The sequence below is a fragment of the Astyanax mexicanus genome, chromosome 16 (assembly GCF_023375975.1).
Source record: "Astyanax mexicanus isolate ESR-SI-001 chromosome 16, AstMex3_surface, whole genome shotgun sequence".
Lineage (NCBI taxonomy): Eukaryota > Metazoa > Chordata > Actinopteri > Characiformes > Acestrorhamphidae > Astyanax > Astyanax mexicanus.
The window spans coordinates 28,481,523-28,497,500 of NC_064423.1; the positions used below are offsets into that span (position 1 = coordinate 28,481,523).

A 15,978-nucleotide genomic window follows, 5' to 3' on the forward strand; every position below is an offset into this window, starting at 1 on the left:
CCTGTTCTTCACTGTCAGTAGAACATAGATGAGTGTGTTTCAGTGTGTAGATGGAGGCTCTCTCAGCCCCTCGCCAACATCTTTCTGCTTTCCCTGCAAACACTCAGCATTCATTTCCCCCTCTCTCCTGGCGCTCGTTCCCATTGATCTAGGGCCCCTGCTTTCACGGCAACTACAGGAAAATAATGACCCACCGAAAGTGTGTGTGCACACAGATTAGCAGCCGATCTGCGGAAATTCATTATTCAGCCGAGCTGTTTGCTCAGGCTTCCCCTGCATTAATTCCCCTCGCACGTTTTCTAGAAGGTTCACAGGAGAGAAGAGCGAGAGAGGGAAGCCTGAGGACTCGCCGTCCGTAATGAATTGGTGTTAAATATCAGCACATGAGTAGCATGCAGAGGTGGAGCTGCTGCCCAGGATTGATTTTATCCAAGTAATTGTAGGTGTGCTGCCTCCTGAGGAATCAGAGAGTATTTCATTAGTTGATGCTGAAAAAAACAAGAAAAGAATTGACATCACATGAGGTAACTGACGTATTATTTTGTTAATAATCAATAGTATATATATATTTTGGCTAATAATTAAAAGGGGTCTCATTTTTTAGATGATGATCTCTACTAAATCATGTTATTCAGTTAATAATCAATATTGGATCGTATTATTCAAGAATAATCATCAATAACCTGTATTCTCTTAATAATCAATATATGGATCTATAAATTCATACTGGATTAGTCCTAAGTCTTATTATTTTTAAACTGTAAAACATACACACTGTGGATTCATACTGGGTTGAAACTATTCCACAAAAAAAAACTGTCAAGCTGCTAAAACAATGCAAATTTCTGATTCATACTGGATAAAAGATCTCCAGAAATATTACCATCAATCTGATAAACTGGGATTGCCAATTGATTCATAATGAATTTAAATCTCTAAACATTTAGAAGTACCAATAGTGCAGATTCATATTGATTGATGATTAAATCAGTCCACAGTTGTTACTGTAAAACGGTAAAATCTACAAACTGCAGATTCATACTGGATTTAAAATCAAACCACAAAGCATTACTCGCAAATGCTCAAACTGTGCAATATGCAGATTCATACTGTATAAAAAACACTTGATTAAAGGATTTTGTTAAGCTGGTAGAACTGTGCAAATTGCACGTTAATACTAGATAAAATCATTAAAAAACATCAAAATACCAAAATTAACCCAAAATGAAATAAAAATCATTATTGGCCCTAGTCGTTAGTCACATTAATCCCACAGAAATCAATACTAAGTTATGTACTGAACAGTTGAACACTAGCAGGTAAATAAAGCGCTGCTGGCCCCTGTAAAGACGCTGCATGGAGCAGAAGCGGTTTTAAAGAGTGGGTGAAATGAAAGCTGGTGTTGGGTGCAGAAGGTCTCCGGCAGGTCTGGGAAACTTCAGTGTTTTATTCAAAACACAAACGCTGACTCTTGTCCACTAACTGCAGGAGATGGTCATTGGGGGCCTGCAGCCAGACACTACCTACTCCATCACAGTGGCAGCCTACACCACCAAGGGAGATGGCGCTCGCAGCAAACCCAAGCTGGTGGTGACCAAGGGAGCAGGTGAGTGCTAATGCAGTTATCATTACACACACCCTGAGCTTTACACACTGCAGAATGACCCTGCGGGGAATTCACTCTGATGAAAAAAAGAGCAATGAGCAGAATACATAACGCAGGAGGGAAAAGAGCAATAAAGGAAGGTGTAGAGCGGCTGTGGCTGTGGCAGCAGCAGCGGCGGCGGCAGTGTGCTGCAGGAACTGGCCGTGCTTTATGGTGTGGACTGATCATTACACCTGCGAGCTGCTCTTATTAAAGATAAAAGGAGGAAGTGGAGAGCAGAGCTGTGTGGATTGCTGCAGCTTTTCTTGTGTTGGTGTTTTAAGAACTTAGAAGAACATGCACTGTGTTCTGGAATAATCCGGGTGGAGTTTCCATTTTAGAAAAAAACAAAATCATTACAATTTGAACGGAAAGAACATCTGAATATAAATCTTTGATTAGAATTCTGAATACTGAATCTGAAGTTTTAGGCCCTGATGTCGCCTAGGTCTTGTAGCATCTGAACCCTTGTAGATTCTGCCATGTGTAGAAGGCAGAGGCGGAGTCAACCCCCCCCCCCCCCCCCTTGACAACAGGATAGGCCCACCCTGGTGGCAGTGGGAAAGATGGAGTGAAAATGCAAGTTCTCCACATCTCCACACAAGCTAAGATGATTTAGTTTAGCCTGTAGTTTGGTACCCTAAAGCCAGGGGGCACTACTACTGGGGAAAGTGGGTCTGCATTAAAATGAAAGAATAATAATAAATATAACTGGCATTATAACAAGTAAATATATAAACAAATATATAAATGAAAATATGTATTTAATTTTTTTTTGCCTTATAAAATATAAAATAATCTGTCTCTTATATAGATTTTCCAATTAAGTTTCAGGATCAGTCCAATAGTTTTAACATATTTAAACAGGTTTACTGGTTCTTCAAACAGAAGAGGAAAACTGTAGTAGATGTTTGTTTAGTCAGGTATCCTCTTTAGCCTAGAGTAAAACAGATTATCTGTCTAGTTAAATGGTTCTTCCAACTTACTAAAGACTTCTTGTACATTGTGAATTCTTAAAAGCTCTATTTGCAAATAAAATAAACCCTTTTAAGTACTATTTAGAATCATTTTTGCTGTTTTTTAATGCATTTAAATGCATAAATACTTCTTTGACTGAACATATTATTTAAAAAAAATAGCTCCAAAAAGGTTCCACAATTGTGATGATTCAAATACTATATTGAACCTTTAAAAAAAATATTGAGTTTGAATGCATAAATGTTTTTTTGCTTGGTAAAATGATTGGACCTCTAGTCAGTGATTATTTGTGGGACAAAATGGTTATTTATAGCTGCAGAAGGGTTCTACTATTGTTATAAATAAAAAAAACCTTTTTTAGATTGTGTGTTGATAAATGTCAATATTGGATGGAAGGGAAATGTACTGTAATATAGAGTTTAGTGTAATCAAGAGTTTAGGTCAGAGCAGGTGATTCTTTCAGACCTTCAGAACCTCTGAAGCTTACGGCACCAGCCGGTTTCAGTGCCACTGAAGCTCGAGAGCACTGCTGCGATCCATCCTCCAGTGTGACAGGTGTGTGTGTGCGTGTGTGTGTGCGCCTATCACAGGTGTCAGTGTGTGACGGCTCCGCCATGGCTGCCTATCACACACACTCGCTCACAAACACAAACTCTGAGTGATGTGCCTCAGCCAGAAGCTCCATCTCTCTCAAAGTGGAAGAACCGTGACCCCCGACTTCCACCCGACTCCCCCATCCTTCCTCTTCTCATTTCTGAGACTGTGGAGAAGGAGCTTAAGTGAAATAAATAAATAAATATATAAATAAATAAAGGGAATAAGAGAGGAAGCAGAAAACGGACTTAGCCCTTCTTAGGTAAAGAGCATCATGGTCTTTCATGTGACAGCGGGGCGAGCGAGCTCGGCCAATGAGGGCTCAGAGGAAGCACTCTGGGCACTTTCATGCTTCATTTCGGGGACATTGTGCTGTCAGACAACTTAAGCTCGCGCCTCGTCCCATTGATAAGGGCCGACCCCCCTTTCAGGCGCTGACGGACCCTCGGTGCCACGCTAAGCGCTGAGTGAAAAGAGGCACTCCCCCGCCTCCGCCCTGCTGCCTGCGGGAGATAGGCTTTAGAGCTCCTCACAAACACACACATATACGCTAGCTAACACACACACACACACACACACACACACTTTAAACATTCACACACGTGCTAATATGTATACACTAATGCTAACACACGTAATAATACATTCACAGATGCTACTTTACACATATGCTAACACACACACATATGTATGTGTACACACTAAAGCTAACACACATTAATACATATTCTAACATACACACACTAAAGTCTAAAGCACACACAATAAATATACATGCTAATATATTAATTTGCACTCATACTCATACATGCAAACTAAGGGCCTAAAGCACACACACACACATGCTAATATGTGCACGCTAAAGCTAATACATATAGTAATACATTCACACATGCTAACACACACTAGCGATAACACTTATTTTAATACATACACTAAAGCACATGTAATGCATATTCCTATATATTCTGATATCCAGTGTACAGACACACACAAGTAAAAGTGTACACATACATACACCGTAAAGCTAACACACATTACTATATATTCTGATATACACACATGCTAACATACATCAGTGTACAGACACACACAAACTTTAATGTGCACCCATACATACACACTAATGCTAACACACATGCTGTTATGCAATGCAATATACACACATGCTAATGCCCACCAGTGTGCACACACACACACACACGTTAATGTGCACACGTCCATGCATACTAAAGCCTAAAGCACACACACTACATATACATGCTAATACATTCACTGTTGCTAATACACACGCACACATACACACACACTAATTCTTGCATACAAAGCACACATACACACACATGCTAATGTACGCACACTAAACACTAAATGCACACACCCAACACACATACACACGCTTATACACATACACTAAATATGTCCAAATGTTTGTAGACACATCTACTAATTAAATCATTTAGCTCAATTAATTTGCATCAGTTGTGCTAACACACACACACACACACACTACCATGCACTTACAGAAATACACACATAATAAAAATAACCTTTATGCTAACACACCTACAGTACAGTAGGGTGCTAAACCTTTACTAATACAGATATATACCTATGCGTCTATATACGCTCATATACTTACTACCACACAGTTACTAACGTACGCACACACACAAATTTACATACTGTATATTGTAAAGCACACATATAGGCTAATACACACTTGCTAATGCATTCTCTGGCTGAGGATAGCCTGCAGTTAGCCGTCCAGCTATTCGTTCACCCTTAATCTCAGACCTGTGCTAATCGATAGCCTACGATTAGCACATATGAGGTAATGGTGACTGAAAACTGTCTGAGGTATGATCTGTATGGTGGAATAGATCCAATAAAGCATTGGAAAGGAATGAGCTGGCCAAGGCAGGGGGCTTTGATGTATGGCTGGTCAATTCCGACTCTGCCACACGCAGTAATGTCTGGTGTTTTTAGCAGGGGCTGAGGAACCTTATCAATATAAAGATTAGAGGGTGGAATCATTGCTTTACAGCACCTTGATCTCACAGCAAATGTCCCACTATTGATCTTTTTGATGCGGCATGTTGTCCAGGAGGAGAGACATGGCCGTGATTGATTGAAGCTCCATTATTGAGCACAAAGCCTCCACTGGCCGCTGGGAGCTCCGTCCAGACCTATCCGCTTTCGATCATTCACCAGACAAACAAATATACCTTATTTACAGCAGGATTATGGGACTAATGATACAGTATTTTGTAACACACCTGCTGTGGGTAACTTTGCTATTTAATTATTTGTATATAATATAATCAAAGTTGTTTTCAGTATAGAGCCCATGACCCCTAGTGGTGGATAATGGAAATTGCATGGTTGTATACAGTAGGTGAGCAATAACACGTTGTGGTAAATCATTTAATTGACAGTAATGATTATTTTTGAAAGGTTTGAGTATTTTTGTATTGAAGAGTAACTGTTTATTATACCTTGGGTGTATTGACAAATATCTTTCAATTATGATTACTTAACTTAGTATCTATAATTACATAATCATTGTGTGAAACCTTGTATTTTATATGCATTAACCAAGACTCACATTGTATTTGATCATTTACTCACAGTGTATTTTATACGCATTTATATAGAAGATTAACCAATAATCACAATATATATTCTTTACATATATAGTAAAACATTGTTTGATCAGGCATGTGACTAACACAGACTTTATTGTGACAAATTAACCCACATGATACATAAGGCATTTACTAACACATAGGACCTATTATATGGCGGACTAACCACGCGCTACTAACACATTAACATATAACATATGAAATCTATTGTGTGACTTGCGTAGCTCATGCTTGAAGCATTTCGTTCACTGCATGTCTCTGACTAACGGCCATCAATCATCAGCTAGTGCACTCTGTACGAACTGAATTGATACAAAGGAGACTTCGGGACGAACAGTGCGGCCTTTCTCTCTCTGTGCGTGCAAAGTTCTTCACCTACCAAAGCGGGAGGAGGACGCGCGCACATAGGGAGAGCGGCACTGTCTAATTACTGAAACAATATCACACTGTCTGACTGGACCCAGTCAATTCTTGAAACAATACCACACTGTCCGGCTGGATACAGTCAAGGCCAAACACTAGGGGTCCAGTCAGACCTGTGAAACTTGAGTACTAACACGTGAGAATATGCATACTAACATGAGATGATTTTAGCAACGCCTCATCAGCAGGTTTCACGTCATTTGGGGTTTAAACATGGACATAAACATTGCACCTAAAAGTGTCGCAAAGCAGCTTGGCTTAATAGAAATGACTAGTAATATGACAAAAATTTAAAGAGATTAAAAAACATAGTACATAAAACCCTGGATGAGCCCTGGAAAAGGGTTTCTGAATGGTTAATAAATAAGTTTATTAATGGTTATTAATTAGGTTGCAAATACTTATAACCTATTAATAAGCAGTAGAAATGGCAGCAGTGAGCTGATATATACTGTCGAACCTCAGATCTAGATAGTGATTTTACTTTGTGTTTTCCATCAATCAGCATTATGTCTGTCATATTAATATATTTCTAAGTATGTTTAACTATTTACCTAAATTAAATTACTTAATTGCACTGTTGCTTTTTTAATTGATGTGTTTTAACTGCTTATCAATGGTTTTTAAGGCATTTACAACCTAATCAATATAAAGTAATAATCTAATTTATAAACCATTTATAAACACTTTATAAAGGTAGTCTTATTTTAAAGTGGTACCGATGTTACAGTAACAGCCTAACTAAAAGAAGAGAGCCACAAGTTAACAAAGATACAAAGACATTGGCATCCAATGACATTCTTCTGCTCCATGGTCTACAAACTTAAGTGATTACCATTTTACCAGTTAGTTCCATCCTCCACTGTTATGAACATTCTGTCACGTTTCTCTGGAACAAAGCGATTCTCCTTTGAACACATATATTTTGCAGAATCAGCCTCTATCTGACTGCTGTGAGTTACAGCAGTGCAGCTTAAACATACAGTATAGCAGTACTAGGGTCATCACTCCATAGTCTAATCTTCTCCTCCTCCTTCTCCCAGAAGCCCTTGTGGGGCTCTCGTCCCCCCCTCTGGATATGAGGAGGGCATTTAGTGGGTTGGAAATTAGAGAGAGCGAGAGAGAGACAGAGGGAGGGAGAGAGTAGGAATGAGGAGAGAGGAAATCAAAGCGTAACCCAATCCTTTCTCAATCAGGGCCTGTGTGTCAACAGCAGCCATTAATGCGGGGCGTGATGGGAAACGTGCCTGAGGCCCCATTGCGAGGGATTGAGAGAGGTGTGTGTTGGCCGGCACGCTGCACTGAAGTGGAGTCGCGGTGTGCCGCCGCAATCACGGACATGCTGACCCCCGCTGTCCTCGCTTTGTGGCAGATTGCACTGTGTCCCTCATCACCTTCATCTCTTTCTCTCTTTCTCGCTCTCTCTCTCCCTTTGCTCTGAGGCACTTATATTCCTCTTTCCTGTTCTCCTGTTGCTAGCACTTTTCTTTATGGATTAAATTCTGTACCACTCCAGCGACCTTCTGCTGCTCCCTTATCATTCACTTAACCCCCTTGTACCTAGCATACACTGTAGGGGCAAAAGTATTGGGACATCAGCTTATTATAGGTTTCTTCTGAATTCAAGAGTATTTAAAAGTAGGAAGGCCTTTACTAAATTTTGGAGCACTGCTGGAGGGTGGAGGAATTGATTGCATTGATTGCTTTGAGTGAACACAAATGAGTCTATAGACTAAGTGGTCTATGTCATTGTGAGAATTAATAATTGTGCATTGGTTTGACTGCATTGCTCTGCAGTTACACTGCCACTAAAACAGTGGTTGGTGGATTAACAGGCCAATCACAGTTGCTGAAGTTAAATTCTTGGAAAGGTGCAGGTCAGGTTATGACATAGACTACAGTATAAGGCATGGGCTACAGTGTAGATTCAATGCAGAAGCATAAATGGACCTTGATTCCTTTAGGTGACAGGATTGAGTTACCTTCTCTGTCCCACATACCAGAGGAACTCAAGGAAGGAATGCTCAGTTATTCATAATAATGGTTCTTTAACATCTGTTATAGTTACCCAGTACAATAACTGCACATCACACAAATGTTGATTCCCATGTTTGTGTTTGTATATTTGCAGTTCCAGGACCCCCGTCTCTGTGGGTCCATCAGGATTCAGAAAACTCAGCAGTGGCCCGCTGGCTGCCTCCGGAGGTCGTACCACCAGGCCTGGATATACTGGGCTACCGCCTTCAATTCGGCCGCAAAGATGTTCTTCCCCTGGCCACCCTAGAGTTCGGCCCAGAAGAGCAGGAATACTCCATACCCAGCATGCACCGGGGGGCCACCTACATCTTCAGACTCTCCGCCAAGTCGCGCTCCGGCTTCGGGGAGGAGGCAGTGCAGGAGCTGAGCCTACCGGAGCAGGTTCCTCAGGGCTACCCACAAATCACCGACGGCTCGAATGTCACCTGCTGCTCCGTCCAGTTCTCCTGGCTGCCTCCAGTCCTGGCTGAGCGCAACGGTGCAATTATAGAGTACACTTTGGCCTACCAGGAGGCCGGAGCCGCCGGAATTCCACTGGAACTGCGTCTTCCCGCCACTGAGAACAACTACGTCCTCAACAGCCTCAAGCCCAACTCCATTTACGATGTGAAAATACGTGCACACACCAGTGTAGGTCCAGGGCCCTTCAGCCCGTCCGTCCAGTATCGGACAGTGGCCCTCACGACAGGTAGGGCTTTGCTTTGCTTGCCTCTCTGCCCCACTTTGTGGGACAAATAGCAAAAAAAAACAACTAAATCCAGAAATCAACATAACCTCCCCTCACCTCCACTGAAAACAGCAACCCAAGCACCTACACAGCGATTACATTAGATCTAACGCGGGGGACACTCACCTCACTAACCCAAACCCAGGTAAAGCCAAGTCAGTAAGTTATCAGTCAGTCAGTTTTTGAAAAAGGAGGAGCACCGAAATCGCAAGGTAAGTGCAACCTTGACTGGTCAGACACGCCTCCTGTAAGTCAGCACACTCACTCATTTAGCCACACCCCCCACTCAGGTATGGCCAGGTAGGATCTGAAAGGAGAGTCACCTTGTTGAGTTGAGTTGAGTTGAATTAGGATTGAATTAGTTTTTGGGTAGGTTTGAGTTTGTTTGGTTTGATTTAGTTCATTTGCTTTGGATTTTTTTTTGTTGTTTTGAGAATCCCCACCTCTTCCTGCCCCCCTGTCCCATTCTCTCCCCACACTGATATGGTTTGCAGCATGGCATCCCAAGATGCACTGCTAAAACGACTGTGGGCATGATATGTTTGGGTCTGTCCTGTTGTTTCTCCCTGGCTCAGTTTGGCTAGTGCCTGTCTTGGGGTGGGATATCAGTAACAGTGGGCTATGGATTAGAGTGCCTGGTTTCAGTACGACAAATATATATCTAATATATAGACTTTCAATTATTTATATCTCGATCTTCATAGATAGATATCTAGAGACTATTCTAGAATAATAGTGGCGTTATCCACTATGCTATTCAACCACCACCATAGTTCAGTGTACACAGTGTCAAATAGGCTCAGCCTTGCTGCCCACCCTGGACAGGCACTGCTCACCAGAGCCAGCTGACTTCTGTACGATCCTGTCCTCCATTGGTCTGTGTGTCCACCACCAGTCCAGTCGTGTGCTGTTTTGTCTTAACCAAAAGCGCCCTTCCCCACCTCCTTCACAGCGGTCACCACACATCACCCACTCTGCAGGAAACCCCTCGGGAATAGATTCTTCAAACGCCGACCCTTTCTTCTCCGCTCTCTTTCTTTCTCTGTCTCTTTCTTTCTCTCTCTCTCTCTTTCTCCCTTTCTGTCTCTTACTCGCTCTCTCTCTCACCTCACTGTCCACTGTCATCTTGACTAAAGCATCTGTCTCTATTTGTTTTTTTTTCTTCCTTTCATCCCCATACACATGTATTGTCTGGCCAGATGTTCCTAAAAACTTCACGGTGAAGTTGGCCACCAGAACGACAGTACTGCTGACGTGGAAGTTCTCAGACAGTCGCTTCAGACAACCGTACTCCTGCAAGGTGAGTGGGACTAGACAGGACACTCATATCACTCAGAAAAGCATTTAAATTGGATTTAGAGGTGCACACATTTATATATAATATGGTATTTGTCACATGGTAATGTAATGTAAGACTATTGTGTTGTGTAATATTTTATAAATATCTTTAATTCTTCAACAAAAAATATTGCAACAAAAAAGGAATTAATCGACAGGAATGGTGGGTAGAGATGCCAGACTGTCATGGAATATCAGCAGTAATCTTCAGTCACTGGTCCTACTTTTTTCTTAATGGTGTCAACCAACAAATGCATGTGTGGAGTCACCTTGATCAGTGCCAAGATCAACTATTTGATGTCACACATGGTCCAGCAACCAGTGGCCCTACCTTTTCTGAAAATATATGAGATGCAATTGGACACACTCTGCAGAAAGCAGTGGGAACATCTACTTTCGTGTGTGTGTATCTCAATAAATATTAAATATCTGTTGCCCAGGTATCTTCCTTCCGAATAACATTGCAATCCAATACTTCCCTCTGGGTGCAACTATTTAAAAATAAATAAAAATATATTATTTTTGCGGAACATTTTCAATCCCTCAATCTCAATCTCAGCACCATGACAATACCTTGTTTATATGCATTAACCAAGTCAATAAAGATGAAAACAGTCTGTAGAGCAATACATTCTTCAGCCCAAGGCTTCAGTCATCGCAAACCATTATATATTTTCCATTATATATTTAGCTTTTACACATTTTTCCAATATATGTTAAAAGTGACCCCAGGCTTTAGTCATTTTCTGGTCAGATACTTACACATCCCATAATAAACCAGAAATTTATAAAATCACCAGTTCTAGTCCTTCTCCTCCATGCATCAGTGAGTTTTCTCTGTCCCACAGATTGAGTACAACCGCCAGAAGGTGAACATAGATGCTAGGATGACCAAAGAACTGATTACCAACCTGAGACCCAACAGCACCTACGAGTTCCACATCTCCTGCCCCCTGGACAGCAGTGATGGAGGCTCCAGGCACCGGTTGGTGGCCCGGACCGCTCCGTCTATCCCTGTCAACAAACCGGAGCTGGACACACAGAGAGAACCTGACAACACCATCACCATCATCCTCCCCCCTCTGCAGAACCGGGAAATGATCAAGTGAGTGCTGCCCCTCATGACAAAGATAACATCTGCTTTCATATGCCATCCCACACAGCAATTAGATTTCAGCTTGATCAATATCAGAGACATTTTGACTTCTAACTAGTGCTTATTGGGTTGTAGTACTTAAACAGTGTGTGTGATAATTCTTTTCTGTGCTCTATATTTTATTTATTATTTTATTTTTTTTTACATCTGTGCTCTATATTTAAGCATTTTTTTCACATTTTCTCCTTGCAGATCTGTGTATGTGGTGGTGGTTCCACTGAAGAAAGGTCGTGGTCCCATGAGAAACCCAGAAGAAATGGATCTGGATGAGGTAAACACGTGCTCCTCCACACTGTTAATTTGTGTTCCAACAGGTACTGCTATGTCTCCTTTTTCTGTATTCTAAATCTATCCCTGCCCTTTTATCAGGGTATATAAGGGTTCAGTTAAAATAGTACCAAAAAAGGTTGAACCAATAGCAGAATTGTGTTATATAGACCTATGCTGAAATATGGTTACAGCAGGTTTCAGTGTGTTTTTATGGGTTTTACTTGGAAGTATCGCCTTCTGTGGTTTCCAGTGGTACTGCACTGTTCAGACTGTAATTTTAAGCTTTGAAAATGGGCACAAATAGGGGCAGAATTAATGTATCTGTACCTTTTTTATGGTCTAAAACTGTGGTGTGGAAAAAGGCAATAGTTGTCTGCATGGATCTCGTAGCATAGGCCGAGTCGAGCTCCACTGCAGCATTCTCAGCAGCGTTCCCTCAGGACGAGAGGAGAATTACTCTTACTTCTTCCAACTCTTCGTTGTCGCTCTGGGACCCTGCCGCACTTCAGCCACCCGACTTTGCTCCGTGACCGCCACAAGGGTATCAGCTACGGAATTGGCCTTTTTTTTTCCAGTCCGTTTTTTTCCATCCCCAAGTAGATAACTCATTTCATTTTAGTTTGGGCTCAGTGCCAGCATGTTCCCACCGACTCCGGAGCAGCGGGAGAATTAGTTGAAACAGCTTCAAATTTTTTGCAGTATGAATCTTGATCAGCTTCTGACAGCTCTGTCCCGCGGAGACGCCTCTTCTTCGTCTCTCAATGTATTTTTAGTGCAAGTTTTTTTTTCTTCCGTTCCCGTTTATTTCATGTATTTCTGCACTGAGGATTGTTGGAGTGGCAGCAGAGCAAGGCAGCAGACGATAACAGCGGGAAAATTTATGGGATATTGAACCTTATACATATCCTGTGATGGAGTGGTGTCTTTTCCAGGGGGGAAATCCTGCCTTGTGTCCAGTGATTGCTAGTAGGATCAGATCTCACCCCAACTTTGACCAGGAAAGAGAATGAGTGAATAAATAAATGAAATAAAGCCATATTTACCAGCTAGCAACCAATCAGAATGTTGCCAGACATTTTTTTTATATACATGTATGCCACTTGTCCCAAATACCTAAATACCCAAGTCCACACCCATTACTGATTCTGGGCTTCATTAAGGTTTGCTTTCACACACAAGAACATCTCTCTCTCTCTCTATTCTATCTCACTGTTCTCTCTCTTATTCTCCTTCTCCCCCTCAGCTCTTCAAAGATGTAAACATAAAGCAGAGACACGTGCGCACCGCCCGACAGCTGCGGCAGATAGACATGAAGAAGCCCTACATCGCCGCCAGCTTCAGGCCCACCTCTATGCCCTCAACTTTTACACTGGGCAACCAAATGGTCTACAACGGCTTTGAGAACAGAATGCTGGAGCCGGGCCTGGAGTATGTCTTCTTCATCCTCGCTGAGCTCAACTCCACCGGCACCGTGAGTATTAATACCTTTGAAACTGTCGAAAATGTCTTTAAATGTTCTGGAAAAACCTTTACTGAATAGAAAGTTGATGGAAACACCCTGTTTTAACCATTTATATATAATTTAGTCAGTCAATGTTTAACTGTAAAAATGTTTAATTCAGTTTCAGCCTAATATTATTATAACTAGCCTGCAAATACAGTTAATAAAGTATTCTTTATAAGGATTCCCAGGTTGTTTTTAGATATTTGGGACATTTTTTGGACAGTGATGCATTGGCTTTTTTTGGTTTATTTGCTACAACGATGTCAGTCACTATCTTTGTGTATCTGTATTTCTGTGTAGAAAATGTTTGTGTCCAGCACCTTCACTGAGTCCATCGTGGTCTCAGACGTGGACCCCCAGCCCATGGAAACAGGAGGAGATGGCCTCATATGGGTGGTGGGCCCAGTCCTGGCTGTGGTCTTCATCATCTGCATTGTTATCGCTATACTGCTCTATAAAAAGTGAGTCAGTACTTCATTTCAAACCAGTGAACCAGTAATACAAGATATTGAGAAATGAGATAACATGATCGTATAAAACAGTTTACAGGAGTTGATCTGCAGAAAAACTGAGAAATATCTTTTCTGTATATATTTAGTATACATTCAACAGTTAATTTAAGGAAGCTGGAGGCCAGCAGGCTGTGAATTCATTACAAACAGGAGGACTTCTTTATGCACTGGAAGATGAATTGAGGAGTCAGAGGAGGAGTTAAAAACATTAAAAACAGCAGAACAAGCATGAATCATCATTAACTGTGTTTACACACGAACAATAGACCCAAATAAGTTCTTATTAGTCTAAGAAGGTGGACTGAACTGGACCGAAACGTTTATGTTAATGCTGTTTAAAGGACTGGTCCATTTGTACTGCAGTTTAGATGCACACCAACATAGTCAGAGTTTATTATTTTATTTTATTTCATTTTATTATTTATTTATGTATTATCCAATTCTTTCCCCCCAATTTACCTAAGCCAGTTAACCCACCCCCTCATTAGGACTCCTCCTACCTTTTTCATTGTTCTCGACACTGGAAGGATAAGGACTAGTGAGTGATGCATGTGAGGTCAGACACCACCTTTTTCTGAGGCATCACTAGACAGCCAATGTTCTCTGATTGGCAGAATTCTAGCTCTGATACATCAGCCAACAGAAGAGTTATAATGGAAGAGGACATCATAAGAAAAAGCATAATGATTTTTCATCCAGCTGCTGATGGAGAAGTGATGTGACCCAGGATTTAAACTCGCAAGCTGTTTTTGCTAGGGTGCACCAAAATTAATGTTTTTGGTAACAAAAAAATGTTTGGCCAAAGCTCAAAAACCGAAGGTATTTTTGTTTTTTTTGCAGGGTTTGAATAGTTTTATCACTTTTTTCACCAATGCATATATTTGTGAAGAAAAAAAAAAATAAATGCAATTTTAGAATATTTATTCACCACCAATTTGATGAAACATCATTGTCTGGTATACTTTTTTTTTTTTTGTTCTTTTCACTTTTGCTGATTTTTTTTTCTCTGAATATTTGGTGCATCTCTAGTCATTGCAGCTATGTATGCTAAGTACTTCTCAAAGTTTCTTCTTAAATTTGTCTAATTTACGAGGAATACATGCAAATCTGGCAACCCCTCTGTGTAAGACACACCCATATGGAGATCAGTGAAGTCCAGACTATCTTAAGTATCCAGCTGAAATGCTGGATTGCAGGGGCATTGCTCCGCTCTCCTTCTTTAGCTTTGTTTTTTGGGGGATGTGAGCAACCCACTCCCCTCTCTCTCACTCACTGCTCGCTCTATACTCTACTCTACCTGTATTCTGTTTTAAGCACCGCCCACATCCAATTATGTCATTGTTGGCTCCTGCACTGGTGTGAAATACCCCAGTACTCCACAGTCTTACAGTCTTCAGTCACACAGTGCAGCTAAAGGAGCTCATTCACCTGAGCAGCAGGTCATAGCCTGAGGGCTAAGGTTAGGTTCAGCTCCAGTGTGCACTATGTGTGTATAGCTGTATATAGAGATCCACAGCGTAGTGAAATATTAAAAGCGTACGCTGGAGTATCTAATAGCTGCTAACCTGGCTAAGCACGGCTGACCTCTTTGGAAAGTCGAGGGGAACAGAGCTTCTTTAATAGCTTTGTAGCCAAGCCAAGAGCCGGTCTCCCTGCAGGATATTGTTTCCTCCACCTGCCCTTGGACCTGACCTCAACTGCCGGGAGATCATATAGTCCCCCTATTGGGCTCGTCCCGCACAGACACACACTTTACTGTCTTTTACAGGACTCTCCTAATGCAGATGAGCTGTGTCTGACGCCTGCCCTGTGAATTTAAATGCACTGTATTGATTTTTTCCCTCCCTTTTTTCCTCTCCCTTTCTTCTCTGTGTTTTTTTTTCTTCTTTATATATTTATTTCGCTCTCTTGCTTTCTTTGGAAACAGCAAACCTGACAGGTAAGGCTTAGCTGTACTTTATTGCTGTTTTCAGGGGCGAAAGAAAATAACCTGCCTCAACATAAAATATGTTTTTAATTAGATAGAGACGGGGTGGTGGGGGGTGTTAATGGCAGACGGCAAAAGGGTATTTTTTGTTGTTGTTTTTTTTTTTCTATTATTATTTTTGCACGGGCGCAGGCTGCAGCTGACATAGCATAACACATC

At 41.4% G+C, this 15,978-nt stretch overlaps 1 protein-coding gene across 15 annotated transcripts in view; it reads left to right on the forward strand.

Moving 5' to 3' along the window:
• ptprsa (protein tyrosine phosphatase receptor type Sa) overlaps positions 1-15,978 on the forward strand; it is a 310,811-nt gene that overhangs the window by 248,951 nt on the left and 45,882 nt on the right. For 11 of the 15 annotated variants that reach the window (XR_007424918.1, XM_022669860.2, XM_022669866.2 and 8 more), the window contains 7 exons: positions 1,489-1,606; positions 8,420-9,013; positions 10,252-10,352; positions 11,239-11,495; positions 11,739-11,817; positions 13,060-13,287; positions 13,621-13,781. Coding sequence is in view for 14 of the 15 variants with exons in the window: in XM_022669860.2 (XP_022525581.2) it covers positions 1,489-1,606; positions 8,420-9,013; positions 10,252-10,352; positions 11,239-11,495; positions 11,739-11,817; positions 13,060-13,287; positions 13,621-13,781 (1,538 nt within the window). In the remaining variant the exon portion in view is untranslated. The remainder of the gene's footprint in view (positions 1-1,488; positions 1,607-8,419; positions 9,014-10,251; positions 10,353-11,238; positions 11,496-11,738; positions 11,818-13,059; positions 13,288-13,620; positions 13,782-15,978) is intronic. The other 4 variants (XM_049465926.1, XM_049465930.1, XM_049465927.1 and 1 more) reach the window with 1 other exon arrangement.